The 27,624-nt window shown below is 43.1% G+C and overlaps 1 protein-coding gene across 3 annotated transcripts; it reads left to right on the top strand.

Moving 5' to 3' along the window:
• The first annotated feature begins 1,487 nt into the window (after positions 1–1,487).
• Positions 1,488–26,388, top strand: LOC102082613 (uncharacterized). 3 transcript variants are annotated; one of them, XR_002059887.2, is made up of 8 exons: positions 1,488–1,725; positions 17,315–17,659; positions 20,183–20,305; positions 20,792–21,136; positions 23,978–24,047; positions 25,190–25,228; positions 25,438–25,678; positions 26,056–26,388. XR_002059887.2 is itself a non-coding variant. In XM_019354867.2 (8 exons), the coding sequence occupies exons 1-8, from the start codon at positions 1,665–1,667 to the stop codon at positions 26,093–26,095; spliced, it is 873 nt and encodes a 290-aa protein (XP_019210412.1). In that variant the 5' UTR covers positions 1,488–1,664; the 3' UTR covers positions 26,096–26,143. The 3 variants fall into 3 exon arrangements, 2 of the variants coding, with proteins under 2 accessions (XP_019210412.1, XP_019210410.1); XM_019354867.2 differs by having other exon boundaries at positions 20,792–20,944; positions 25,637–25,678; positions 26,056–26,143; XM_019354865.2 differs by having other exon boundaries at positions 25,637–25,678; positions 26,056–26,143.
• Positions 26,389–27,624: the final 1,236 nt, after the last annotated feature.

Genomic DNA, 27,624 nt, shown 5'->3' with positions numbered 1-27,624 from the left:
ATATAATTGATGTGTTTTCATTATTGTTTTCTATAATGTCCTCTGTTGTCCATTCTTGTTGTCATTGTTTGTTCTAATATGAATTGATCAGTGTTTTTGTGCTTGTCTGTAAATAGTGTCTCTGTATGTTGCTATTAACTTGTTTGTAACACCAATCTGCCAAAGGGTCTGCAGATGGAAATTAGCCTAAGGCTATAATCTGGCATTTTTACATTTATTAAAATGTTCATTAATATCTATTGTCTGTCTTTCTAAATAAAATTAAAAAAATAAAATAAAAATGTTCTGAATCATTGCCTGATATACGTTAAGATAAACTGTGCTTAGGTTTAGGCCAACACACATTCTGGACAATCACAGAAATCAGACAGAGGTTAAACTAAACTGTCTAAACTGAAATTTGGCAAAAATAATCAGAAGATTGATAATATTTTTTTTTTCCTGGAATTATTTTATCGGTATGTGAGAGGCCAAATAGAATATGCTGAAACTTCAGTTTACACAAGGGATCAATTTTGGTGTTTATGAAATCATTTAGATCAACTTGTGGGGATAGGTTAATTGGATAATCCAAATTGCCACTAGGTGTAAATGTGCCAGTGAATGTGAGTGCGAATGGTTGTCTGTCCCTGTGTGTTGGCCCTGCTACAGACTGGCGACCTGTCCAGGGTGTACCCCGCCTCTCGCCCTATAGCTGGGATAGGCTCCAGCGCCCCCCGCGACCCTGAAAAGGATAAGCGGAAGCGAATGGATGGATGGATTTAGATCAATCCAAAATATATGTGTATACGTGCATTCCCAAAATAGATGACATATTGTTTCCTCTGCATTGCTGCAAAAAGTACAAAGAGTATCAATATTTTTCTTAAATTTAACCAGATATGTCTTACCGGATAACATCTATGGATCAACTTAAGAGTGACTTCTCTTGCCTTATTAGTGATAATAAATTTCCTTGATTGAATCCAAGTGTTTTTTCCAGTCTATGTCATTGTAAATATTGTTCCAGTAAAATACAGCTGCAGGTTTGGAAACAATACCTCTTTGAATAATTTGTCTAATACATTTATGGCTTTATCACTCAATAAAGGACAGATGTTTCCGATGTACATGCTAGCGGGATTTAGTTCTGGAATAATACAATTTCTATCTTTAGGAGCACACACCAATAACCTTCTCACCCCATCTGGTATTGCATCAAAAACTACAGTATATTGTCTTGGAGTGATGGAAAACTCATAAACAGACAAAAATTCCCTATAAGAAGATAAGTGAGTCAGTTATTCAGTAATTGACTCACAAGTAAAATTTTTCTATCAACCCATTTCTGAATATATACTGATTTGTTCTTAAATTTAATATAAACCACTGAATCAGTTACGTTTAAATGAAGCTTCGGACGTCACTGATCACGTGACTCTGGCCAACCGAATCAAGCCTCTAGACAGTGCTCCGGAAGCAGTGGGTTTTTGTTTTGTTTTTTTGACACACGCACCGGAGCGTCAGCTTCAAGCGGGCGTAACAGTGTAGATTTTCCCGTACGGGTGGAGAACACGAAGAAAACTCTCTTAGGTAAAGCTCTGAACAGCTGATGTCTTGTATCAGTAAACGGATTTTGACCGGGAAACTAAAAACAATAAACTGTAGCAGAAAAGAAGAAAAAGATGTTAAAATCAGCGTTCTCGGTGTTTCTCTTCTGTTTGCTGCGACGTCTGGACTGTACAGGTAAGCTGCCCGTACCTGTGAATAAACCTGCTGGTTACAGTGAGAGATTTGGGGAGTTTTAGGTGTTACTGTAGTATACACTATGTATTTTACCGCAGAGTCTTTCAGAGCCAGTGTGACAGTCTGAATTTAGGTGCACAGGTAATGCTGGGAGATGGAAATGGATTCAATGGATTCCTCTTCAGTTTTGTTAAATTTTAACGTGTTTTCATGTAATGGCGCTGACACTCGAGACAAATCTCATTTTACCTGTGAGGACCGCGAATAACGAGCAGGTGAGGCGCTGCTGTGCCGTGAACTTCAAACTTAAGTATTTAGCAATAAAATAGATCATATTAACAGTAAGATTAACAGAGTGTTTGACAAAGTTAGTGTGTACCCTGAGTACAGGATATTTCCACGTGTCTGTAATGGTGGAGTCAGTCAGTCAGCCATCGGTGACAGGAATCCACAGATCAGGACTCTCGATCAAAAAAATGTTTGGTAACAGGACTGTAAGCCAGGGGCGATTCTAGGATCAGAGCTTTGGGGGTGCTGGGCACCCAGAGAACTGCCCAGCCATGCAACATGAACTTACTTGTCACAATGAGTTGTCACAAAACATGACATCACTGTTTTGTACATTTTAACACAATTTAATCCCCACATTAGAAAAGAAAAACACTTTTTTGAAAAGTCTGCAACAAAACCATCAAATCTGATGAAGGTTATTTAAATGCTGCAAAAGAAGAATGGATTGGAATAAAAAAACTACATATCCTAACCTTAATTACTGGGGGAGAATAATGAATGATGCTCATAGTGAGTAAAAAGTAAACCGTCCATCTTTTGGACAGAGATTCACTTTTAATTTGTATTTATAATATAATACAGATACATAAAAAATACACTCCAAAAATAGAAGAGTCCTTGAAATGTACAAATTTACAAAATATTAATTAAAAAAATTATAAAAATGGAGGCAACTTTCCCGGACTACAGAGCGCACCTGATTAAAAGCCGCATGCTCTAATTTTAGAAAGAAAATCAATTTTGTACTTGTACAGGCTGCACCGGATTTTATGCGTATGCGTTTTACTTGTAATATGAGATATTTACACAGAAATATTACACATGAGGATTTGTAACGTTTAATTTAATCCGTAAGGTAACATAAATGTTATGGTAACATACAAAAATACATACTGCAAATGCTTTTTTTCCCCGAACAGCGCCTCTAACACGGCTACCTTTCAGTATACGTACGTATCGGTAACACACAAATTACGTTGCTTATGGTTTTTTTACGGAACAGTGCACAAACAAATTACAACACAGGGCTCGCAAAATTTCAAAATCCCTGGTAGCCCTTCGGGCAGGGACTCTTCAGTTTTTGGTAGCCCGAAATAAATTTAAGTAGCCCAAATAAAAAAGGGAGCAATTTTTTTTTAATGTTTCGTTTCCTGTTTTGTTTCTGTTACAATATTATACTTTAATGTATAATATTGTAACAGAAACGAAACATTAATAAAAACATTGTTGAAACACAAATTACAATACTGTATAAAAATTACAATCATCAACTCAAATACTTGGTTGTAATTGAACAGAAATTTCTATGAGCCTGTAAGAACCGTACAACAGGAATCAGTCTGTGTCTGATCCTGAATTTGAAATTTCCACTGAAATCACAGGTAAGATTTTTAGTATGCTCTTTGCAGACTGAGCAATAATCAATTTCTTGCATTTCTCATGGGTCCTAATGGGGGCCTTTCTTAAAATTACTGGTCCCAGTAACAAAGGCACTTGTCGACTCAGAAATCGAGGGAAACCAACAACACACCCTGCAGAACATTATGTTATTTACACGGGTGCACATAAGTGGTCCGCATGTGCGCATTCGCTGTCAAAATAAAAGACGCGCACCAGATAAGAAGTTGCAACGCGCGTTTGCGTCCATATAAAAGGCACTGTTTTTGTCCGCTAGAGTGGGATTTTCATGGCACATTCTGCACCAAATCTCTGTGCATTCATCATTTTTTTAAAGCCAGCTCACCTCCTGCAACCACTTTTCCTAGAATACGCGCTTCTTTTGTGGTTCGGACTCCATCTGACATTGGAGGTAAAGTAATGGCTTAAAGGAGCTTCTTCGACATCTTTAAGAGTTCTAAACAAATGTCTGTCCTCCTCCAGAAAATCTTATGGACGCAAACGCGCGTTGCAACTTCTTATCTTGTGCGCGTATTTTATTTTGACAGCGAATGTCACATATAGGGCTGCTCGATTATATTCACTGAAATTGAGATCTTGATTATTTGATGATATTTATTTAACAATAACAATGTATTGAATAATGGCTTTAAAGATTGTCAAAAATAGTATAAAATAGTGTGCAAATACTGATAACAGTGCAAATGTTTGCAATATAAAAAATAAAATGTAAACATCTATGTTTAGTGAACTTTGCCATGTCGCTCTGTGGTGCAGCTACAACACCAGTTGTAGTTTACACACTATGTCTACTTGATCTACGTCTGACTCCGCGAACCCATAATGTTTCCACACCACTAAAGGGGCTTTTTTTTTACCTCTCTTTTCAGCCAACGGCATTCACTCTGCTCTCCAAATAACTCCTGCTTAGCTTTCCGAGCTTCCCTCTGTTAGCTCCTCTTAATTGTTGTGACGCGTGTTCGAAACGCAGAGAGGTGTGCTCGATTTGCCACACGGAGCAGCGCGAGAGTAAAGCACGAGGGAGGTGCTAATAATCGGCTCAGTCATTTTTAATGATCGTTGAAAGCCCAGATCGTAATCTAGATTAAAATTTGATTAATTGAGCAGCCCTAGTCACATATTGACAGTGGCTCACCGATGCCAATGACATATTTACCCAGCTACATTTCCGAAAGAATGCAAAAGCATTGACGTATATTTTTCCTTCCTATGATAGCCCAACGGGCAGGGCAGGGATAGATTCTGGTAGCCCGACTGGGAAAATCGCTAGCCCCGGGACGTCGGGCTAGCGATTTTGCGAGCCCTGCAACATCTCTTTTTTTTTTTTTTTTTTTTTTTTTTTTTTTAACCTGTCCCGTTTGGTTCTTTTGCCATCAGAATTATTGTCTAAAGGCGAAGAAAGATGCCCAACGGATTTACTTTACCAAATTGACCATCCCAGCCTTGCCGTAATGGTCCATTTGATTCACCTTTTATTGTTTATTTTATTTTCACTTGCTGAATACGGGACAGACTTAACTGGGGGAAAGAAAGGGGAGAAAGAAAGAGGGAAAGAAAAACAGCGGGGAAGAGGGACGGGGAAAAAGGGCAAAAAACCGAAAACCACCCTGCAACATCTCTTAACCACCGGTAAAAATATATACCGTATATATACTACTTATCAATTTTATTGGTCTACTGTTACCAGGCAAAATGTTTTTGGCCGCATGAAAAAAAATATGCATTAGCCGCACGTCAGTATAAGCCGCAGTGTTCACAGTGTGGGAAAAAAGTAGCGTCTTATGACCTGAAAACTACGGTATACAATGTATGAAAAGATCTTTACTGCAGATACTACTATGGCTTTGCAGATTTTTTTCTTTTATTTTAACGTATGTGACTTTTCATTTTAGTAACAGATTGGAATTTTGTGTTGTAAGATGTATGAGTTTCATGCTTTCATAGGAGAGCTTGACATTTTCTCAGGTGGTACACACTGTAGAAAGTTTGAGAAACACTGATAAGTGTATGTGTGCTTTTGGAAAACATTTAAAGCTGCAGTACAGAATCTTTGAAACAAGCTAGCTTAAAACATTTTTAGAATATAAACAGAGCACTCTGCTTCTCTTTACAGCTCCTCACTCCACCAGGGCACTGTTTGGCACTTTCTGATGTAAATGTGGTGGTGCCGCAGTCATACAGACAACTAGATAATCCAAAAGTTGGCCTACCTATTATTGGCTGAGGTTTTAGTAGAGTTGTGGCTGAACCACATAAAAATATATAATTAATTTTAATTTAATTTTAATCTTTTTAATCTTTAATTTTAATTTCCCCAATCAATTATAATGTTATGTTAGAATGTTGTTAAAGAGGGTCAAAAATGTTTCAAACAGGTTTGTTTTGCAGATTCTGTATAGCAGCTTTAATATAGGGAGGACACAACTTCCAGATTGTATGAGTAAAATTAGGTTTTTTTTCTTTGTCAGTTTAACAGTTTCTGTTTTGCCTGTCACTGTTCCCTGTCTGTGTTCTTACCTGGTTCTTCCTGAACTTGTACTTTCGCCTCACATTCCCCTCTTTCCTCTCTCACTCTTTGGACTGACAATCATACACAAATAGATTGTATTCATCCATCCATCCATCCATCCTTATCCGCTTTATCCGAGATCGGGTCGCGGGGGCAGCAGCCTAAGCAGAGAAGCCCAGACCTCCCTCTCCCCAGCCACCTCCTCCAGCTCATCCGGGGGAACACCAAGGCGTTCCCAGGCCAGCCGTGAGATGTAATCTCTCCAGCGCGTCCTGGGTCTGCCCCGGGGCCTCCTCCCGGTGGGACATGCCCGGAACACCTCACCCAGGAGGCGCCCAGGGGGCATCCTTGTCAGATGCCCGAACCACCTCAACTGGCTCCTTTCGATGTGGAGGAGCAGCGGCTCTACTCTGAGCCCCTCCCGGATGGCCGAACTTCTCACCCTATCTCTAAGGGAGAGACCAGACACCCTTCGGAGGAAGCTCATTTCTGCCGCTTGTATCCGCGATCTCGTTCTTTCGGTCACTACCCACAGCTCGTGGCCATAGATGAGGGTCGGGACGTAGATCGACCGGTAAATTGAGAGCTTCGCTTTTACACTCAGCTCCCTCTTCACCACGACGGACCGGTGCAGCGTCCGCATCACTGCAGCCGCAGCACCAATCCTTCTGTCGATCTCCGGCTCCCTTCTCCCATCACTCGCGAACAAGACCCCGAGATACTTAAACTCCTCCACTTGGGGCAGGAACTCATCCCCGACCCGGAGTGGGCACTCCACCCTTTTCCGGCTGAGAAACCATGGCCTCAGATTTGGAGGTGCTGATCCTCATTCCCGCTGCTTCACACTCGGCTGCGAACCGTTCCAGTGCGAGCTGGAGGCCCTCACCCGATGAAGCCAACAGAACCACATCATGCGCAAAAAGCAGAGATGAGATTCTGAGGCCACCGAAGTGAAAGCCCTCCGCCACTTGGCTGCGCCTAGAAATCCTGTCCATAAAAATTATGAACAGAATCGGTGATAAAGGGCAGCCCTGGCGGAGCCCATCACCCACCGGAAACGAGTCCGACTTATTGCCGGCAATGCGAACCAAACTCTTACAACGGTTGTATAGGGATCGAATGGCCCGTAGCAGTGGGCCAGACACCCCATACTCCCGCAACACCTCCCACAGGACACCCCGAGGGACACGGTCGAATGCCTTCTCCAAGTCCACAAAACACATGTAGACTGGTTGGGCAAACTCCCATGCACCCTCAAGTATCCTCGAGAGGATAAAGAGCTGGTCCAGTGTTCCGCGACCAGGACGAAAACCGCATTGTTCCTCCTGTATCCGAGGTTCGACTAACGGACGAACTCTCCTTTCCAGCACCCTGGCATAGACTTTCCCAGGGAGGCTGAGGAGTGTGATCCCCCTGTAGTTGGAACACACCCTCCGGTCTCCCTTCTTAAAGATGGGGACCACCACCCCGGTCTGCCAGTCCAGGGGTACTGCCCCTGATCTCCACGCAACATTGTAGAGGCGTGTCAACCAGGACAGCCCTACAACGTCCAGAGTCTTCAGGAACTCGGGGCGGACCTCATCAACACCAGGGGCTCTGCCACCGAGGAGTTGTTTAACTGCCTCAGTGACCTCGACCCCAGAAATTGGCGGGTCATTCCCCTCATCCCCAGACTCTGCTTCCTCCTCGGAAGACGTGTCGCTTAAGGAGGTCCTCGAAGTATTCCTTCCACCGTCTGACAATTTTCTCAGTCGACGTCAGCAGCGCACCGCCAGCACTATACACAGTGCAGGTAGAGCACCGCTTTCCCCTCCTGAGACGCCTGACGGTTTGCCAGAATCTCTTCGAGGCAGTCCGAAAGTCTTTTTCCATGGCCTCTCCGAACTCCTCCCACACCCGAGTTTTTGCTTCAGCCACTGCCCGAGCCGCATTCCGCTTGGCCTGTCGATACCTGTCAGCTGCCTCTGGAGTCCCACAGGCTAACCAAGCCCGATAGGACTCCTTCTTCAGCCTGGTGGCTCCCTTCACCTCTGGTGTCCACCATTTGGTTCGGGGATTACCACCACGGCAGGCACCAACCACCTTGCGGCCGCAGCTCAATGCAGCAGCTTCGGCAATGGAGACGCTGAACACGGTCCATTCGGACTCTATGTCCCCAGTCTCCCTCGGAATGTTGTTGAAGCTCTGCCGGAGGTGTGCGTTGAAGATCTCGCGGACTGGGGCCTCTGCTAGACGTTCCCAGCACACCCTCACTACGCGTTTAGGTGCGCCGGGTCTGTCCAGCGTCCTCCCCCGCCACCTGATCCAACTCACCACCAGGTGGTGATCAGTTGACAGCTCAGCCCCTCTCTTTACCCGAGTGTCCAGAACATATGGTCACAGGTCTGGTGATACGATTACAAAATCGATCATCGACCTGCGGCCTAGAGCATCCTGGTGCCACGTGCACTTATGGACACTCTTATGTTCGAACAAGGTGTTCGTTATGGCCAAACTGTGATTTGCACAGAAGTCCAATAACAAAACACCACTCGGGTTCAGATCAGGGAGGCCGTTCCTCCCAATCACGCCCCTCCAGGTCTCGCTGTCGTTACCCACGTGAGCATTGAAGTCTCCCAGTAGGACAACAGAGTCTCCAGGTGGGGCACCTTCCAGCACCCCCCCAGGGACTCTAAGAAGGCTGGGTACTCTGAACTGCCACTCGGCGCATAAGCGCAGATGACAGTCAGGACCCGTTCCCCGACCCTGAGGCGCAGGGAACAAACCCTCTCATCCACCGGGAAAAACCCCAACGTACCGGCAGCAAGCCGGGGGATATTAGAATACCCACCCCAGCCCGCCGCCTCTCACCAGGGGCAACTCCAGACTGAGACAGAGTCCAGCCCCTCTCCAGGAGACTAGTTCCAGAGCCCAAGCCATGCGTAGAGGTGAGCCCGACTATATCTAGCCGGTACTTCTCAACCTCACGCACTAACTCAGGCTCCTTCCCCACCAGAGAGGTGACATTCCATGTCCCTATTGCCAGTCTTGGCAGCCGGGGATCGGTCCGCCAGGGCCTCCGCTCCTGGCCGCCGCCCGACACACATTGCACCCGACCCCTATGGCGCCTCCTGCGGGTGGTGGGCCTGCGGGAGGATGGGCCCATGTCTCCTCTTCGGGCTGTGCCCGGCCGGGCCCCATGGACTAAGGCCCGGCCACCAGACGCTCGCCCTCGGGCACCCTCCCCGGGCCTGGCTCCAGGGCGGGGCCCCGGTAACCCTATCCCGGGCAGGGTAAACTGTTCCCTCGATGTTCTTTTCATACGGGTCTTCTGAATCGCTCTTTGTCTGGTCCCTCACCCAGGACCAATTTGCCATGGGAGACCCTACCAGGGGGCAAAAGCCCCCAGACAACATAGCCCCTGGGATCCCTGTGACACACAAACCCCTCCACCACGATAAGGTAGCGATTCACGGAGAGGTAAATAGTTATTATAACTATATTAAAACTTTAACACCAGAAGGAGGCCCCGGGGCAGACCGAGGACACGGTGGCGAGATTATCTCTCTTGGCTGGCCTGGGAACGCCTTTTCCCCCGGACAAGCTAGAGGAGGTGGCTGGGGAGAGGGAGGTCTGGGCTTGGGCCGCGACCCGGCCCCGGATAAGTGGAAGAAAATGGATGGATGGATATTATAATTGTCAAGTACAGAACCAAATGAATGTAAATATAGATGCAGATTAGCTGGATGAATTCAGGGTTTAGAAATCTACTGGGGAATAGATTTAATGACATTTAAAATAAGTAATTAATAATGATTTGTTCTGATGCATGCTCAATCATCCAGGTAAAAATGATCCCAAAAGTTGATTCTGTTCATCTGGATGTAACGTTTTCAGTGGTGGAAATGTTTTGTCACTCATCCAAGTGACTTCTTCAGTCTCAGCTGACTGCAGGTTTTCCCGGTCTTGTATCAAAGGTTGATCAAAGACCACTGATCAATGGCCATGAGTACCATTCACAGAGAGGGAATGGCTGCAATCACAGCATTGTAAGATGGCGAAAGATGTACCCTTAAGCCTCCTCCTCGATTCAGAGATGGTCTTTCCCTTTTCACGTAAATGGCCTCCTTGACTCCGCGCTCAAACCAGCGTTCCTCCCTTTCCAGGATGTGTACATCCTCATCATTGAAAGAGTGTCCACTGGCCTGTAGGTGTAAATAGACTGCAGAGTCCTGGCCTGACAAGGTAGCTCTTCTGTGTTGTGCCATCCGCTTCGCTAGAGGTTGTTTGTTTAAGGACCAAGAAACTGATCTCACAGCCCATTGTTCATCAGTGCTGCTAGTATCAGTCATTATTCAGTGTTACAGTAACAGGACTTTTTTTTTACTGAGGATGAAGATGTTGGTTATGTTCTTCCTCCTGTTACTTGGTAAGAAAACCTTTCTCAACACACACTCTCTCTCACACACTCACACACACACACACACATGAACACTGGAGGAGAGCAGGAAGTTAAAATCCTGAGAAGTAGGAGTACAGCAGACCCACTTCTGTGGAACGGAGATAACACCCACGGTTACTGACTGTGTGTGCGTGTGTAGGGGAAACTGAGACGTTATTTCAAAATAAAAGCCTTTGTTTCAGATGAACACGATTAACCCACACATTTAGTGCGTCATCCCAAAAAGTGCTGAATGTTTCTCCCACTGAAGTATTTGGCTATAACTCAGGTGGTAGAGCAGGTCACCTACTCACTGGAAGGTTGGTGGTTTGATCCCAGTATGCTCTAGTCTGCATGCCAAATATCCTTGGGCAAGATACCATGTTGCCCTCCGATGCATGCATCGGAGCGTGCGAGTGAATGTTAGATAGAAGCACTAAACACCTTAGATAAAGTGAATGGGTGAATGCAGAAGTTGTATAAAGCGCTTTGAGTGCTCAGTGAGAGCAGAAAAGCGCTATATAAGAACCAGTCCATTTACCATTTACCAAAACTAGGGATGGACCGATCCAATATACAGCATCGGTACGATCCTGAGGGGATTGGGAAGCTCATCTGTAACCGGAAGGTTGCCAGTTCGATCCCCCTGCTCTCTCTGTCTTGGTCGTTGTGTCCTTGGGCAAGACACTCTACCCTACCGCCTACTGGTGTTGGCCAGAGGGGCCGATGACGCGATATGGCAGCCTCGCTTCTGTCAGTCTGCCCCAGGGCAGCTGTGGCTACAACTGTAGCTGGCTCCACCAGTGTGTGAATGTGAGAGTGAATGAATAGTGGAATTATAAAGCGCTTTGGGTGCCTAGAAAACGCTATATAAATGCAATCCATTATCATTATGACCTAGCCAAAGTGGGTTAAAATGTCTTGATGCATATCAATGTCTAGCAGTATGTGTATCAGTAATGTCGAGAGAGAGAGATCTTGATGCATTCTCAATCATCCAGGAAAGTAAATCTCCAAAAGTTGATTCTGTTCATCTGGACGTAGCGTTTTGTGGGAGAAACGTTTCGTCACTCATCCAAGTGACTTCTTCAGTCTCAGCTGACTGCAGGTTTCCCCAATCTTATAAACAGTACCTCCCAGCCCATTGTTCCTTCAGTGGGCTGGTTTCAGTCATTATGCAATGTACTGTTTAATACTCAAGTAAAAGTGAAACTTAGTTGTCCAAAAAATTACTCAAGTAAGATTAAAAAAGTAGTTAGTGAAAAGACTACTCAAGTACTGAGTAACTGGTTGTAACGCCTGATTTATTTTTAACTTTTTTCTTTAAATAAACACTATCATACAAGCTAAAAAAAATATATATATATATACAAATTTTAGTATTTTCAAATAAAATATATATGTAAAAACATAAACAAATTAAGGCACAACTATTCTAATTTCCAGATTTCAGTTTTTCACAACATAAAGCTTTTATAACCAATACCTACAGTAAATAATATGAATATATAAACAGTGCAAACCATTTTCATGTGCTGTATACTTTATATTCACTTTTACTCAAAATGGCACAGCAGCCTCAGAGAAAACATTAGAATGAGGCATCTTCAACATATGTACATACAAGACAGCTCACTTTACCATAATTTGTATGAGTGTGCATCAATCTCTGCATATTTAGCAAAAATGTGCCATTTCTTCACTCAGTAAGGTGATGGTTGAGCTTCAGCAGTGGTTTGCTCTCAAGGTTCTTGCTGTGAAGCTGTTCAGTCTTTCACAAGCTCCAGATGCAGGAAGAGCTGTATTGATTTTGATTGACAGCTTCTTGATATGAGGAAAGCTACGCAATAGATCAGGGGTCGGCAACCTTGGGCACTGGTGCGGCAGCTGGCATGCGAAGGGTTAACTGATGGCACAACACGCAGTGAATAAATCTGAAAAGGTGCATTAAAAAATAAATGGCCGGGCCAGCGGTGCACATTGCAAATTGGCTCGCGTAGACACATTAGTTGTGTCGCTTCTTAATGACAATATCTTAGCTAACAACCCCAACGACCAGATTCAACTTATAATTTGCTAAAAATAACTTAGCCTACCAGTGAGAGGGACGTTGCTAGCTGGCAGTTATTTCAAGCCATGTTGAAACGACCACATTCCAACACTTCAAATGCTTTAGGTGCTGCCTGCTCAGCGCAGCATCAGCACCATGGAAATACATGGATACATTCGAAGACTCAAGACAGAATTCCGAATGCGTTTTCAGGACTTTCAGGTGTATGGACCAATGTTTTCTTTTCTGATCAAATAAGAAAGCTTTAACCCTTTAAAGCTGGTCGGAGCGGGCATGTTCAGTTTTGCGTAACTATTTTTAAATCCCCGTAGAACTGGAACCACGTAAGCTAGCGCAATAATTTTTTTTGTATATGAAACTGGAGGGGTTGTACTTAGATCTTATGCCATCAGCTTGTCCTAGGTCACGGTTTCCTTCCACATATAGCTTTGCAAAAATTGCATAAAAAGCTCTTGCAGGAACAAAAACATAATATTCCAGAAACACGCTTTGCCGATCCGATATCTGTTCATAACACTTCCTACACTGAAATAGACGTCAGCGCGAATGATCGCATGTCCGCCATTACTTGCCCAAAACCGGAATTGACGTCATTTTTGCGGAAAATGTAGTTTTTTACTTGTAGGCCTTATAAGCCTATACTGGTGTTTTTAAAAGTCATCTTTGACTTTATGCTTTTCTGAATAGTTTCTGGGATGCTTAGAACTCAAATTTGCTCTGCTTTAAATAGTTTATTTTGATGCACATGCTGTTTTCTTTACAAATTTCATTATAGGATTGTTTTTCATTTTTTCTGCAGTATATAAAAATAAAACTATGAAGACACTCAAAATAAATTTCCTATTGTTGTAAACTATTTTTGCAACTTTTTTGTATTTAAAGTTTTGAGGGATAAACCTCTTAAATTTCTGCAAGTAGAAATATATGTAAAAAAACCAAAAACGATTTTCAATTTTTTTGTAGTTTATTGCACTTTTTTGCAATTTATGTAGTTACTATGGACTTAATGCATACATATTATTAAAATCTGGGCTATAACGGTTGTATTGATGTATAGCAACTTGAAATGCTCCCAAAAATGGCACTACAGCATGTAAAAATATAAAGTAAGCTCTGGCGGACTTGGTTCTATGGTAGGTCTTAAAGGGTTAATGAGCAGCTGGATTTGTCTGTTTTTAACTGGCTGGACACAGAGGAGATCGAAGTGCAGCTGACTGAACTGAAAAGCTCGACTACTGTTAAATATCAACACTTCACCGAGTTCTTTTGATTCCTCATAGGCATCCGATGGAACATGAAACACTGCTCAGTAGATCATTTCACACTTTATTTCTCTTACACAATTACTCCTAGGAGGGAGGGATCTCAAAATGGTGTTGTGCCCCTAACAGTTTTATTACAGAAGCTCTCTCATTCTAGTCTAAACAGCAGTGTCTCAGTAACTTTCCGCTAGAAGATGGTCCCCTGTTATCTACTTCACCCTGGCAAGCATGTGCAAGAGTCTACAGCATTTCACTCTAGAAAGAACACGTAGTCTAATGCCTTTATTTTTCAGGGCCGTGTCCACTTAATACTACACTATATGGTGATATGGCATTTTAGTTAATATAAAGCATAGAATTGAGGCACTTTAAGTAATTTAATCCCAACAGAGCCTACCCCCCCCCCAAGGACACGTAGTCTAATGTCTTTATTTTCAGGACGGTGTCCACTTAGTAACTCTTAACATTGTTAAGCTGAAACATATTAAATATTGAAAAATACACTTATTTTTTCAGTATATTGAACTTCCACAATTCCATCAATTCAGTGTCTGAGTTAAACAGCTGGGCAATTTCGGCATCAAGCATGCCTGGATCCCTCTCACGCAGGATTAAAAGGCATATAAAGTGCATTCAGCAAAATAAAACAATCAAATGAGTTAAACTTTAACCAACTCATTCACAGTAACTATTAACATTGTTAAGCTGTAAAACATTAACATTAAACATTACAAGTAAAAAGTACGGTGCAATAAAGGTACTTTAAAAGTACTTTTTTTCCCCAAAAAACTTAAGTAAATGCAATGGAGTAACTGTAACTCGATACTACCCACCTCTGCTGCTGCTGCTGATGATATCACATGACTAACAGTGTGTTCATTATTAGAATGTTTGTGTAGTTTGTGGCTATCTACAGATTTGTGGTGGCTCCAAGATGCACAATAAAGGATTCATGAGCTTTAATATGAAACAGATGGATTAACAGGTGTGTGCTGAATCATGATCTCTGTGTAATTAACACCAATAATGTTTCTGATGTTATGGGATGGTCACATCTGCAAAGATCTGTTTCCATTAATATTAATGCAGACCAGTGTGAGCCTGTGTGGGCGTATTGGGGCTCACAGATCCTGTTTAAAGGGACAAACAACACTCGGCAAAGTCTAAGCTTCAGGTTTGACTTCTCATGATTAGGGATGGGTACCGGTATCCGATGCCATTATGGCACCGATTCTGACATAAACGGTAGCAACCAGACCGAAAAACAGTGCACATTCCGGTGCTTTATTTCTGTGCTTTTTTTTTCTGAGATGTCATACACTTTGGATTCTAGCCAATCATTTTACATTTCCAAGGACAGTAGGTGTGCCTAGGTACGTATGTTCTTTTACAGCAGAGCTACAGATTAAAAATGCCCAAGGCGAAGCGGTCAAAGTCTGGCTGTACTTCACAGCAAAAGATGCAAACTCAGCAGCCTGCAACAAGTACTTTAAGGTGATACTGTGATACTATCAAAGGAGGTAACACCTCAAATCCGATGAAACACCTGGCGACGCATCGCAGGTTTTTTTGTTTGTTTTTTTTAAAGCAGAGAAATGCGCCGTATTTGATAGCTTGCTGCAAGACCTCACACCGTGCACATCTACTGCGGGTGTGGTGCCTGTTATCGGACCTGGAGTTAGCAACATCCCCCAAAACCCGGAAGAGGAGAGTCCTGGCCCCTAGCCCTGCCAGTGTAGCAGAAATGATGACAGATGATGATGGCAGCAGCAGCCGTTCTTCTCTGCGTGAGTAGCTTAATGTTGTTCATGTGTAATTTACGTTGAGTAGGCTAACCACGTTATTACATTAATGCATGTAAGGTAAACTAGCTAAAACCGTCGTAGTTAGATGCGGCTGTCTCCTTGTTTGATGGCAGATACTCCCTTCACCCTGGCCAAAAAGGCTAAAATGACCAAGCTAAACATAAGAGGTTTTTGGATAAAGTTTGTGTTTTTTCCATTGTCCCCTCTGGGGACGACGGACGCGCACCGGCGCGTCAAAATCACATGACCAATTTAAGATGACACAGCTACAAGATGCAGCGACTCAGTCTCCATTTCAAGTTGGGTCGAAGGTGCGGACTTCAAACTATATACCAGTTTTCGAATTGTGTCGATGCGTATGTAAAACCAGAGTTATGATAAAAATACACGCGATGTTTTTTTCTGAACAAAACAGTGGTGTTTACAGCGGGAAGAAACGGTAAAAACAGCGTTTTCTATGGACAGCGCTAGCAAACACTCTCCGCTTGCGAGCGAAAAAAGAAAAAGAAACATCCCTTCCCTATTGGTGAGGATACCATGTCAGCCAATCAAAAAATGATATGGCAACATGTGGCACTTGGTTGTTTAGGGAGAAGGGGCAGTTTTAGTAGTGACACCCGCGATGGAAAGCGGCCGAGCGAAAGAAAGAGAGAGAGCGAGTTTTCATATGTGAGACATTAGTGACGTTTAGCGTGTTTGGAGGCTGTAGTTAGTTTGTTGTGTAGTTATTGTTTTGTATTGTGTGTCAGTTAGACTGCTGAATGTCAGATTTGCTCCAAAAAAGCCATGAAAGGCAGATTCCAGTGTAAACGCTGTCTCGCTGAAAACAGGATTGATCCACCTCCTGCTGTCAGACCTGCAGGGTTTAGGCCTGTGGTGTTCTCCTCTGTCTTATACTGAACACAAACTATTTTTTTTTGGACTGGTACAAATAATTTGTGTGCCTTCTTATTTGATGCAGCACACCTGATTGTTCTGTAAATAGATTTAAATGGTTATATAAAAAACGCCTGAGGCCTTGGCTGCATTTTTAGGTAAATAGTACCATATAACTTTGTTGTTTGCAAAACTTGTGCATAATTTTTAGAAATGTACATTTTCTATTTGCATTTCAAGTCATGAAAATGATTCCTTAAACACGTTTGTGGGTTTTACAGTAAAAAATTTAACTTTTCTCTACTCTGATTTTGAATTTTTTGCCTGAATTTATATCAATTGTGCTAATATAGTATGTCAATATGAAAAAAATGACTCAAATTTTAGATATTTGAGGTTGTGCTGAAAATAATGACACCAAACAAGGCAAGATAAACACATTTTAAAGGTGAAATATAGAGGTAAAATCAAAAACAGTCAAAAACGGCCAATTATACCCTGGACCCCAGAGGGTTAACCACTTCTTCCAGCAAAGAGTGATACCATACATGCCTTATAGCTGCAAAAAAGGCTAACATTGTTATCTACCCCCCCCCCCCCCAAAAAAAAAAAAAAACAGGTAAACATGAGAGGGTTTTGGACCAATTTTGTGTTCTCCATTCTTTAAGCACCGGTTCGAGCACCATTTAAGCACCGGCACCGTTTCAAAAGTACTGGTTTGGCACCAGTATCGGATAAAACCTAAACGATACCCATCCCTGCTCATCATCATCATCATCATCAGTGTGTTTCATGTGACATCGTCTGAGTGTTGTTTAATTGAGTGTTCAGGTTTGAGTGTAAACAGGTTAAATAAAAGGGTCACTGCTGATTCTGTGTTCATGTCCAACACAAAGCTCACATGGCTGCACTGAGCTGTTTTTATTCTCTACTCAGTTTCCCAGCATGCATCACCAGTGCAGGTGTATGAGGGGGTGGAGTCAGTCCTGCTGCCCTGTCAGGTGCCAACTAATGTTTCCAGGAACTCCACAGCTGTTGTGTGGAGCCGGGATGAGTTCACTCTCCCAGTGGTCCATAAGCATCAGCAGAGCGGTGCCGATCTTACAAACCAAAACCTTCGTTACAAGAACAGAACATCAATGACAGTCGACGCTCTGCAGACTGGAGTCCTCAGCCTCACTCTGAGGAACCCTGCATACTCCGACAGTGGAACCTACACCTGCACCACTCGCAAGGATGGAAAACATCAGAACAAGACTGAAGTACAGCTGAAGGTCTCAGGTGAGTGGACAGAGTTCAGCTGCAGAGGTCCTGAGGTCGACACAGACTTCATATATGAACATGTTTAGTTGAACTAAAGTGAGCTGTGAGTGTTTCTGTCACAGAGGTTCCTTTGAGCTTCTCTGTGTAACGTCCACACCTGTTTCCAGCTGTGTGACTTAAACTCTGCTGTGAACTGTAATAAGACTCTCAGCTGTTACGACCCGGCTCAAGGCCGCAACATAAAAGAAGATGAATACCAGGTTGTGGGTGAGAAGAGGCTTTATCTTAAAATAGACAACCAGGTTGGCTAAAAATGGCTGGTGCCACTAAGGCAAACACAACAAAAGAGATGGACAAAATGGTGAACGGAGAACTAAACTATACTGGGAAAAACTAAACTACTGACCCTGAACAGAAACACAAACCTGAACACAGGCTGGACAGGCCCCTCGGACCCTCCAGCGAAGACGGACGAAGGCTGGACAGGCCCCTCGGACCCTCCAGCGAAGACGAATGTTGGCTGGACAGGCCCCTTGGACCCCTCCAGCGGAGACGAATGAAGGCTGGACAGGCCCCTCGGACCCTCCAGCTGAAACAGAATGCTGAAGCGGTCCTCGGACCCTCCAGCGAAGACGAATGATGGCTGGACAGGCCCCTTGGACCCTCCAGCGGAGACTGAAGGCTGAAGCGGTCCCTCGGACCCTCCAGCGAAGACGGAATGCTGAAGCGGTCCCTCGGACCCTCCAGCGAAGACAGACGAAGGCTGAACAGGCCCCTCGGACCCTCCAGCGAAGACGAATGTTGGCTGGACAGGCCCCTTGGACCCCTCCAGCGGAAACGGAAGGCTGAAGCGGTCCCTCGGACCCTCCAGCGAAGACGGACGAATGCTGGACAGGCCCCTCGGACCCTCCAGCGAAGACGAATGTTGGCTGGACAGGCCCCTTGGACCCCTCCAGTGGAAACGGAAGGCTGAAGCGGTCCCTCGGACCCTCCAGCGAAGTCGGACGAATGCTGGACAGGCCCCTCGGACCCTCCAGCGAAGACGAATGTTGGCTGGACAGGCCCCTTGGACCCCTCCAGCGGAGACGAATGAAGGCTGGATAGGCCCCTCGGACCCTCCAGCTGAAACAGAATGCTGAAGCGGTCCTCGGACCCTCCAGCGAAGACGAATGATGGCTGGACAGGCCCCTTGGACCCTCCAGCGGAGACTGAAGGCTGAAGCGGTCCCTCGGACCCTCCAGCGAAGACGGAATGCTGAAGCGGTCCCTCGGACCCTCCAGCGAAGACGGAATGCTGAAGCGGTCCCTCGGACCCTCCAGCGAAGACAGACGAAGGCTGAACAGGCCCCTCGGACCCTCCAGCGAAGACGAATGTTGGCTGGACAGGCCCCTTGGACCCCTCCAGCGGAAACGGAAGGCTGAAGCGGTCCCTCGGACCCTCCAGCGAAGACGGACGAATGCTGGACAGGCCCCTCGGACCCTCCAGCGAAGACGAATGAAGGCTGGACAGGCCCCTCGGACCCTCCAGCTGAAACAGAATGCTGAAGCGGTCCTCTGGACCCTCCAGCGAAGACGAATGTATCCCGGATGAGCCCCCATTTCTGTTACGACCCGGCTCAAGGCCGCAACATAAAAGAAGATGAATACCAGGTTGTGGGTGAGAAGAGGCTTTATCTTAAAATAGACAACCAGGTTGGCTAAAAATGGCTGGTGCCACTAAGGCAAACACAACAAAAGAGATGGACAAAATGGTGAATGGAGAACTAAACTATACTGGGAAAAACTAAACTACTGACCCTGAACAGAAACACAAACCTGAACACAAATAACCGCGAGCAGAAAACAGATGACGGTTGGGCAGCAGGGAAACACACGGATGAGACATGGTGGATACACAGACGGGCCAGCCAAACTACAAAGACAGAGGACGCGACTTAAATACACACAGGGAAACACAGGGAGATTGCACACAGGTGGGGAACACAGCTGGGAATAATCAACAAGACGAGACAGAGGTAAAACTGAACACACTCACATGAGACGCAGACCTTCACAATAAAACAGGAAACGAGAACAAATCCTTAAACATAACATAAAACAAAACACTGACAACATTAAATCATAACACAGCACAAAGGAAGTTTATCTGACTCTCTGATATCAGACCAGCAAACTCATGGTTATGTGAAAGAGCCAATCAGCTGCTCTGATACTGAACATCAGAGCAGTTGATGCCCGTGCTTCCATGCATGAGTGTGGAGATTCAGAGTGACTGATCAAAGATCAGTGAGGTGATGACTGATGGATCTGATCAGGATCAGTCTGATTTAAACTAACGTCATTCTGTGAGGCTGAAAACCCAAGAGTTTAGACTCCGAGTTTAACATTTTTAACATCATTGATCCCTGTGGTTCAGTTATTACCATTGAGTTTCATGATGGCGCTTTGAGTAAAGCAGGTAAAATATTAATAACAGAGTAACTACAGTGATGTTGGTTCGTCAAACATGCTGCATGATCTTCTGTTTGTGTTTGTGTTACAGAACGTCCTCCTCCTCCTCCAGTATGGCCAATAGTTTTGGCTGTCCTGATTCCTGTGCTCCTCCTGAATGCTCTCTACGGTGCCGTTGTGTACCGTGCATATAAGATAGTAAAGAACAGAGCAGGTTAGTGTGTGACACAGTAACACAACCTCACTGACCTTCACCTGCAGTCTGTGAACACTGATGTCTGTGACCTTTGACCTCACACATTCACAAAGTGCTGATCTGGAATCAGCCACAAACAGCAGCAGGTCCCAAACATCCCGGAAACTAATAACTGATGATGATGATGTTCCATCAGCTGTCCACACATCTGTGAACTAACAACACAGTGCTCCTCTACAGGCGTTCAAAATAAAAGCACACAGAACACAAAGATAAATAACAAAATAAGAGCTCATTTTAAAACAATCATATTAAATATGTAAAGTCTGTCTGTCCTTCAGTCACAGACTGTTCTTCTGATCAATGGCACCTGTCAGTGTGTAATCCATAGACAGCTAAGGTGTTGTTGTGGTAACAGCCTGTTTACATGATGGAGGTAAATGTAACACCTAATTAAACCTGAGCTTACCTGTTACCTGCTCAAGCTCTGCTCTTTTCTCTCAGTCTGCATGCTGAAAGCAGAGGAGGTGACACAGGGGGTGGACTCCATTGAGCTGCCCTGGAGAAAGGACGAAGACCTGCCTGCTGCTGTCAGAGTGAAGTGGACACGTGCACAACCCAGCTATAAAAAGATCTGTGTGTGTGTTATGGATCAAGGTCAGTGGAAGCTTCAGCCTTATCGTGATTATGAAGGCCGTGTACAGATGCATCCAGACCACATGACTAACAGAGACTTCAGCCTGACTCTGATGAAGCCTCTCTGTGAAGATGGAGGTGTTTACCACTGCATTGTCTTGGACCGGGATGGAAATGTCCTTAGACAGGCAATAGTGGCACTGTGGGTCAAAGGTAAGTATGAGACACTGTGAGGTGGACTGAGCTGAAACAAACAGCAAGTTGAAGCATCAATGCAGTCACACACAGTCACCTTCATAACACTGTTCATTCACACTAAATTTCTCACACCTGTATTATCATCATCATTATTATTATTATTATTATTATAATTATTATTATCATTATACTGAACCTGTCATGGACTCTGATCATTCGCAAACATCCACAGACACAATTTAGAGTCTGTTCCCCTACTGCTTTTATTTTGAAGGAAACACAGGAAGTGAAGAGGTACACAGGAAACAGATCAGTGTGAGTGAGTGTCCGTTTGGCTCGACACCACCGAACAGAGGCAGCAATATAACATAGCTAACATTAACAGTGCAGTGAATCCTGCTTGTGCCGTCATATTCAGGACTGCAAACCGAGCAGCATCACTGACTTTCAGCTTGTTGTGTTTGTGGATATATGACTGACTTTAATTATCCATGAAATCATCACATTCTCTGTAAGATTAAGGTCAGCTATATATATATTCAATCTTTATTGGCAGACTTCATGTCCATATATATATATAAATAAGTGTATATAAATAAATATATGAAGCATTTGTAAAATATAACACCATAATATACATAAAACACAATTACTTAAAATAAATCAATAAATACACAAACACTTTAACCAGTGCTTTATCAGACTGGATGAGTAACGGGAACCACTCACTGTCAGATCTGTAAGTGCTAAAATTATACTGTTACTCGAACCATCCAGTCGTTCTCTAAAATTGAACATTAACTTTCTTAAAAGTGCTTTAAAAGTCCAAACACCCACAGCTACAAACATCTGACTGGCACTACCACTTCTATATATATTTAGAAGTAGAGGCTTTAAAACCAAGTTAACGCTGAAAGTACAAACATCACTAATGTCACATAACTTTGCCGACATGTGGCCAACAGTCATGTTTTCCAGTGTGTGCATCTGATGGCCCAAAGCTGACTCAGAGCTGTAACACCATCCATGGCTGCAGTATGGAACAGATGTGGGTGTGTCCTCATCTCCCAGAGGAGTCCAAATCGTCATCAAACAGCCCTACAGACACAAAAACGTGAAAATATAAACAACCAGACTATCAGCAGTGATTTAAGTACTTTAAGACCTCTGTGAAAATCATTTACAGTATATATCACAGAATTTAAGGCCTTTATAATCACAGAACATACAGAGACAAGTACTAAACTGAATCAATTTCAGCTTCCTTTCTCATGATGTATATTGTATTAATAATTAAACTTCATTATCTGTATCTTTACTACACATTTACCACACAGGTGTAGATACTGTAGGTTCAGTGAATGCTTACATTGCACTGATTAGAATATACTGGACATTCAAAGCTAAGATTCAGCGCACTGTGTTAGAGGCTGGGATTTGATGACTTCATCATATATACAACCTTTGATCATCATTTATGTCCAGTTGAGAATGAATCTGTGCACTCACATATTAAATGAACTGAAATCAGTAGTGTGATCTCCAGTCTTGACATAAGGAATGAGAGAACTGACAGCTGTTATTTTAATCAGCCTGTCTCAGTTGTTTTAACTCTAAGTATCACAAAGTAATGTGGTAACATCTGGACTGACGAGTTTACTGTCAGCATTTTAATCGCTAGTTTAAAGGCTGTAGGTTGCAGCCATTGCTCTAACACTGTATAAATGTAACAGGCCTCAGTGCTGGTTCTAACAGTCTGAGCTGCTTCCAGCTTTATTTGTGAAGAGCACAGCAGCTTACAAAACACGTAGCTAGCTCGTACAGCTGCGACGTAAAACTTTCATAAGCTAAAATGACCTTAAAATAACGGGGCTACGTGCGGTGATGCTAGCGTTAGCCATGTTAGCACGTTACCTTCAACAGGTGGTCAGACTGAGTAAACGGGCACTCAGTCAGAGGTTGGGCTCTCCGTTTCGCTGCAGGGTCCCTTCATTCTTCACATATCCGTGTCGAGCCGAGTCTAAATCCCGAGGCTGAACGGCCTTTGTACAAGCACACACGCTTCGTAGCAGGGCGAAGCTATGAGCTAGAAAAATCCAGGCTGGCAGACAGCCTGTGTCTGTCCAACCAATCAGAGAGCTCCTTACATCCCACGGTGTGGCTAATTTGAATAGCAGCAGGATTTTTAAAATGAAGTTGTTAATCCAACTGCTAATCCACATGTTAATCCCTGAGCGAACAGGAAAGGGAAATGGATTTTGAAATGCAGTTTATTAAAGTGCAATTCGAAAATGTTTTTTGAAATGCGGTTTATTAAAGTGCAATTCGAAAATGTTTTTATTAAAGTGGAATTCGAAAAAGGATTTTGAAATGAAGACTTGAAAAGAATTTAAAAACCAGTTTATTAAAATTAAGCACAGAATTTTTTATTTCGATGTGTGTGGCTCTTGTGGTCCTCCATAATCCACACCCACCGCCGCGCTATGGATTGTGGGATATATGGGGCCACAAAGCGTGCACCGGACCACGCTTGATATTTGGGGAAATTGACGGCGCATTTGGAGTATGCATTTGAAGTGCACTTTGAATTGGGACAGCCGTCGTCGCGTGGCGGTGATGTAATCGCACTTGAAATGCGTACTTCAAGCATGCATACCCTGAATTGAGACACAGCCTGTGGCTGGGTAATATAAAGCAGGAAGTGATCGTTTCCCACAGAGGAAGTGATAAAGAAGTATTTAACCTGAGACCATGGATCTGACCTCCACACAGAGGTCACATGACTTCAGCTGTTCTTCATGGATCTCATGATGATGATGATGGTGATGATGTCACTGCTGTTTTTGTCCTCTGCAGAGACCTGGTGGAAAATCTTCAAAGGTTTGTTCCTGTGTGGTGAGGACACAGCCCCCCCCACTGATGCAGAGTAAGTGATGAGTGTTCAGTCAGTTTATCTGGAAGTTTCTCATGAACTGTTTGATCTGAATAATTCTCACAGTCATAATGTTTGACTTGTTATGAAAATAAACTCAGATTTTACCTCAGGGAGGTTTTTAGAAGTACATCATCTGTCAAGTTTTACATAAGCTGTTCATATATCAGTGCGTCTACAAAAGTTACATAAAAATTAGAAATACTTTTATTTTCACATTTGTGACAATTTTAATGAAACTTTTCTCCACATTAGGGCTGCCATGATTAGTTGACTAGTTACGATTACATCGACTATCAAAATCATCAATTAATTTAATAGTCAATGCATCGTTTGAAGCTTTGTAAGATCCTGAAAGAAGCAGGTATAAGTAGTAGGATTTAAGAGTGTAATAACGGAGTGAAGTAACACTGGATCACAAAATAAACTTTTAAGACATTTCCAGGTGAGAATCTAGCTGTGTAAACTTTAAATATCTGCTCGGTTTATCAAGATATCACATATTTACAAAATTGCTCTGACGTTTTCGGAGAAGTATGAAAATTTGCAGTTAATAACTATTATCAGCACCAAAACCCCCTCCCACACTTACATGTCAGGAAGCTCATCGGCAATCAGCTTTGGCTAAGTTTAGATCATAATCACTGCAGACTTGTCTTGGGGGGAAGGGGGGAGGGGATACGTATATTTCAAATTTATTTACTTACTTAAACAATCTTAACAATGTTGTTGTTAATAAAATAAACAGTAAAAATAAAATAATCAGACAAATAAAGAGACTTTGACTTTTGTCAATCATTTAGGTAATTCCTACAGTCTCAGTTGACTGCAGGTTTCCAACCTAATAAACAAATACTGAAACCAGCAGCACCGATGAACAATGAACAGCTTTCATTAGGTTCGGTTGGAGTGAGCCAGATTTTAGAGGTGATGGTAGCAGTAAAGGAATGAATTGATATCCTGTCCATCTACCTGTCAGTCAAATAGGCCACACCCCCTTAGTATAAGTACTGTAAACATGTTTATTGGGTCTATTTAGACTGACTCACTGCTGCCTCTGCAGCAGTCACATGTGGGTCCAGGATGAGAACCTCAGTCTGGATCCACCTCTGACTGTCTGTCTTCTGTCCCCACAGAAGATGGAGGCTATCTCAGATGGTAGAGAACTTGGATGGGTGAGTCTGATGTGTGTGTTGTTTAAAATGTAAGATTTTGGGTGAAGAGACGATCTGTCAGCTTGTTATGCTTCCTGGATGTAAAACAGGAAGTAGAGTGTCTCTGATAAACACAGCTGTGGATATACGACTGTGCTAAAGCTGAAACGTCATCCTGTTTGTGTTGCTGTGTTTCCACATCATTCATGTTTACAATCTTCTTCTCTTAGTCTGACAGCACACTGTTCATCAGCTGGCTCTTTCTTTGACTTTTTAACATGGAAGTCTGTTGGGTACTGACTCACTTCTGCCTCTGCTGGACACCAGATGAACTGCAGGTTTAGACTTGGTATATCCAGCTCAGGTCCAAACACTGGACAGATTCTCAATCTGGATCCACCTCTGACTGTCTCTCTTCTGTCCCCACAGAAGATGGACGCTAAGTAATTCAGGATCTCCAAACTTGGATGGGTGAGTCTGATGTGTGTGTTATTTAAAATGGAAGATTTTGGGTGAAGAGATGGACTGTCAGCTTGTTATGCTTCATGGATGTAAAACAGGAAGTAGAGTGTCTCTGATAAACACAGCTGTAGATCTATGACTGTGCTAAAGCTGAGACTTCATCCTGTTTGTGCTGCTGTGTTTCCACATCACTGTTTATCTTCTTCTCTCAGTCTGACAGCACACTGTTCACCAGTTAGCTCTGTCTTTGACTTTTTAACATGGGAGTTTGTGGGGAATGATTCACTGCTGCCTCTGCTGGACATCAGAGAACCTGCAGGTTTAGATCAGACTCAGAGCTAAGCTGCAGAGTCCAGAGTTCAGTCTGTGTCTGTCTGTCTCTACAGACGTGCTGATGAAACTCGTCACCTGAACGGTCAATCATAGTGACGTGTTGAAGCTGGAGGATGATGAAGAGAATGATGAAGAGTAGAAGAACCAAATGCTTGTCGCTGTGCTGAGGTCCAGATTAAAGCACAGAGGAGGCAGGCCCTTTGCTTTGACTGCCCCTCGACATCGGGACCTCCGCAACATCAGAGACCTGTTTAAAAACTAACTTTTATTTCCTGGCTTTAAACGATCATGACTTCGGACTCCTTTTATTAAGTGTGACTATGCCAAGAGGCACACTTATTACTATGCCTCAGATTTCTTCTTCTTCTTCTTCTTCTTCTTCTTCTTCTTATCATTATTATTATTATTATTATTATTATTATTATTATTATTGTTGTTATTATTATTATTAGGGGGTCATATGATTGTTGGGTTTTTCTCTGTATCTATTATTGTACGATCTACTGTACAATTTAAAACGCCTTTAGGCGACTGCTGTTGTGATTTGGCGCTATATAAATAAAATTGAATTGAATTGAATTATTATTATTAAGAGTGGCTATGCCAAGAGGCACACTTATTACTATTCCTTAGATTTATTACTAGAAAAATTTGCATTTCCTGCGAAAATACTGTGTGGATGCTGTAAAGCTGAAGCTGTCCGCTTAAAATAGCTGTAAAAGCTGAAAATAGCTGAAGAAGCTGAAGTCAGCACTTTGCAGATGAATAACAACTTAGCAAAAATTTAAGAACTTTCCTTAAATTGAGTTACTTAGAAGAAACATAAGTTTGCAATAATACTATATTAAAGGAGAATTTAGCAGAAATATTGTAACTTATTAGAAACGTAGTAACTTGGTAGAAATAGTACAACATGGCAGAGGTATTGTAATACAGCAGAAATGTTAATATTTAGCACAAACATAACAACTTGGAAGAAATTGTGTAAGAGTACAACTTAATATAAAGTATTATAATAGTATAACTTAGTAGAAATGCAACATAGTAGCAGAAATGCTATAATTTAGCAGAAAAGTAATAACTTAAGCAGAAATATTAGAAACAAAATGGTCAGCTGAAAAAAGCTGAAGTTTCCTCAAAACTACATGTTGTTCAACTGTGAAAAATTGGCAGAAACAAGCAAGAAGGAACAGCCAGCAGGTACATAAGGGTAAGGCAAAAATGACATGCCTTACAATGTTTACAATTATGGATAAAGACACGCAGTGACACATAAGCCACGTCCAGAAAACAATGTGTACGAACATGGATGCAAAGATGAACACAGACATACAAGCATACACATACACAAAGGAGCACGGAGACACACACAGAGCATGGCGTGTCCTGTGTATTTTTATTCCAGTCAATTAGTCTGTATCTGCTCACTTTGAATCCACCAATGGGATGCTGCCCCCCAGACAATAAAAATGGGGTCACACACACACACACAGAGCTTAAACTGAAAAGTTAAAGAGAGATTAAATTAAAACGTCTGTTAATCGTGTGGTCTGCATGCTTCAAGGTCAATTAAACAGCCTGAAGCGGCTCAATTTGAATCCACCAGTCAGAGAGGCTGTGTA

Source organism: Oreochromis niloticus, unplaced genomic scaffold, assembly GCF_001858045.2.
Source record: "Oreochromis niloticus isolate F11D_XX unplaced genomic scaffold, O_niloticus_UMD_NMBU tig00000238_pilon, whole genome shotgun sequence".
NCBI classification, from domain to species: Eukaryota; Metazoa; Chordata; class Actinopteri; order Cichliformes; family Cichlidae; genus Oreochromis; species Oreochromis niloticus.
The sequence above is the reverse complement of the archived record's forward strand: the minus strand, read 5'-3'. Positions and strand labels throughout refer to the sequence as shown.

Bases quoted from the DNA above. Each gene is read 5' to 3' on its own strand.
- LOC102082613 (XM_019354865.2), top strand. From the start codon at position 1,665: ATGTTAAAATCAGCGTTCTCGGTGTTTCTCTTCTGTTTGCTGCGACGT. The intron at 20,306-20,791 runs GTTAGTGTGTGA...CTTTTCTCTCAG, and splicing joins GATAGTAAAGAACAGAGCAG to TCTGCATGCTGAAAGCAGAG. The intron at 21,137-23,977 runs GTAAGTATGAGA...TGTCCTCTGCAG, and splicing joins AGTGGCACTGTGGGTCAAAG to AGACCTGGTGGAAAATCTTC.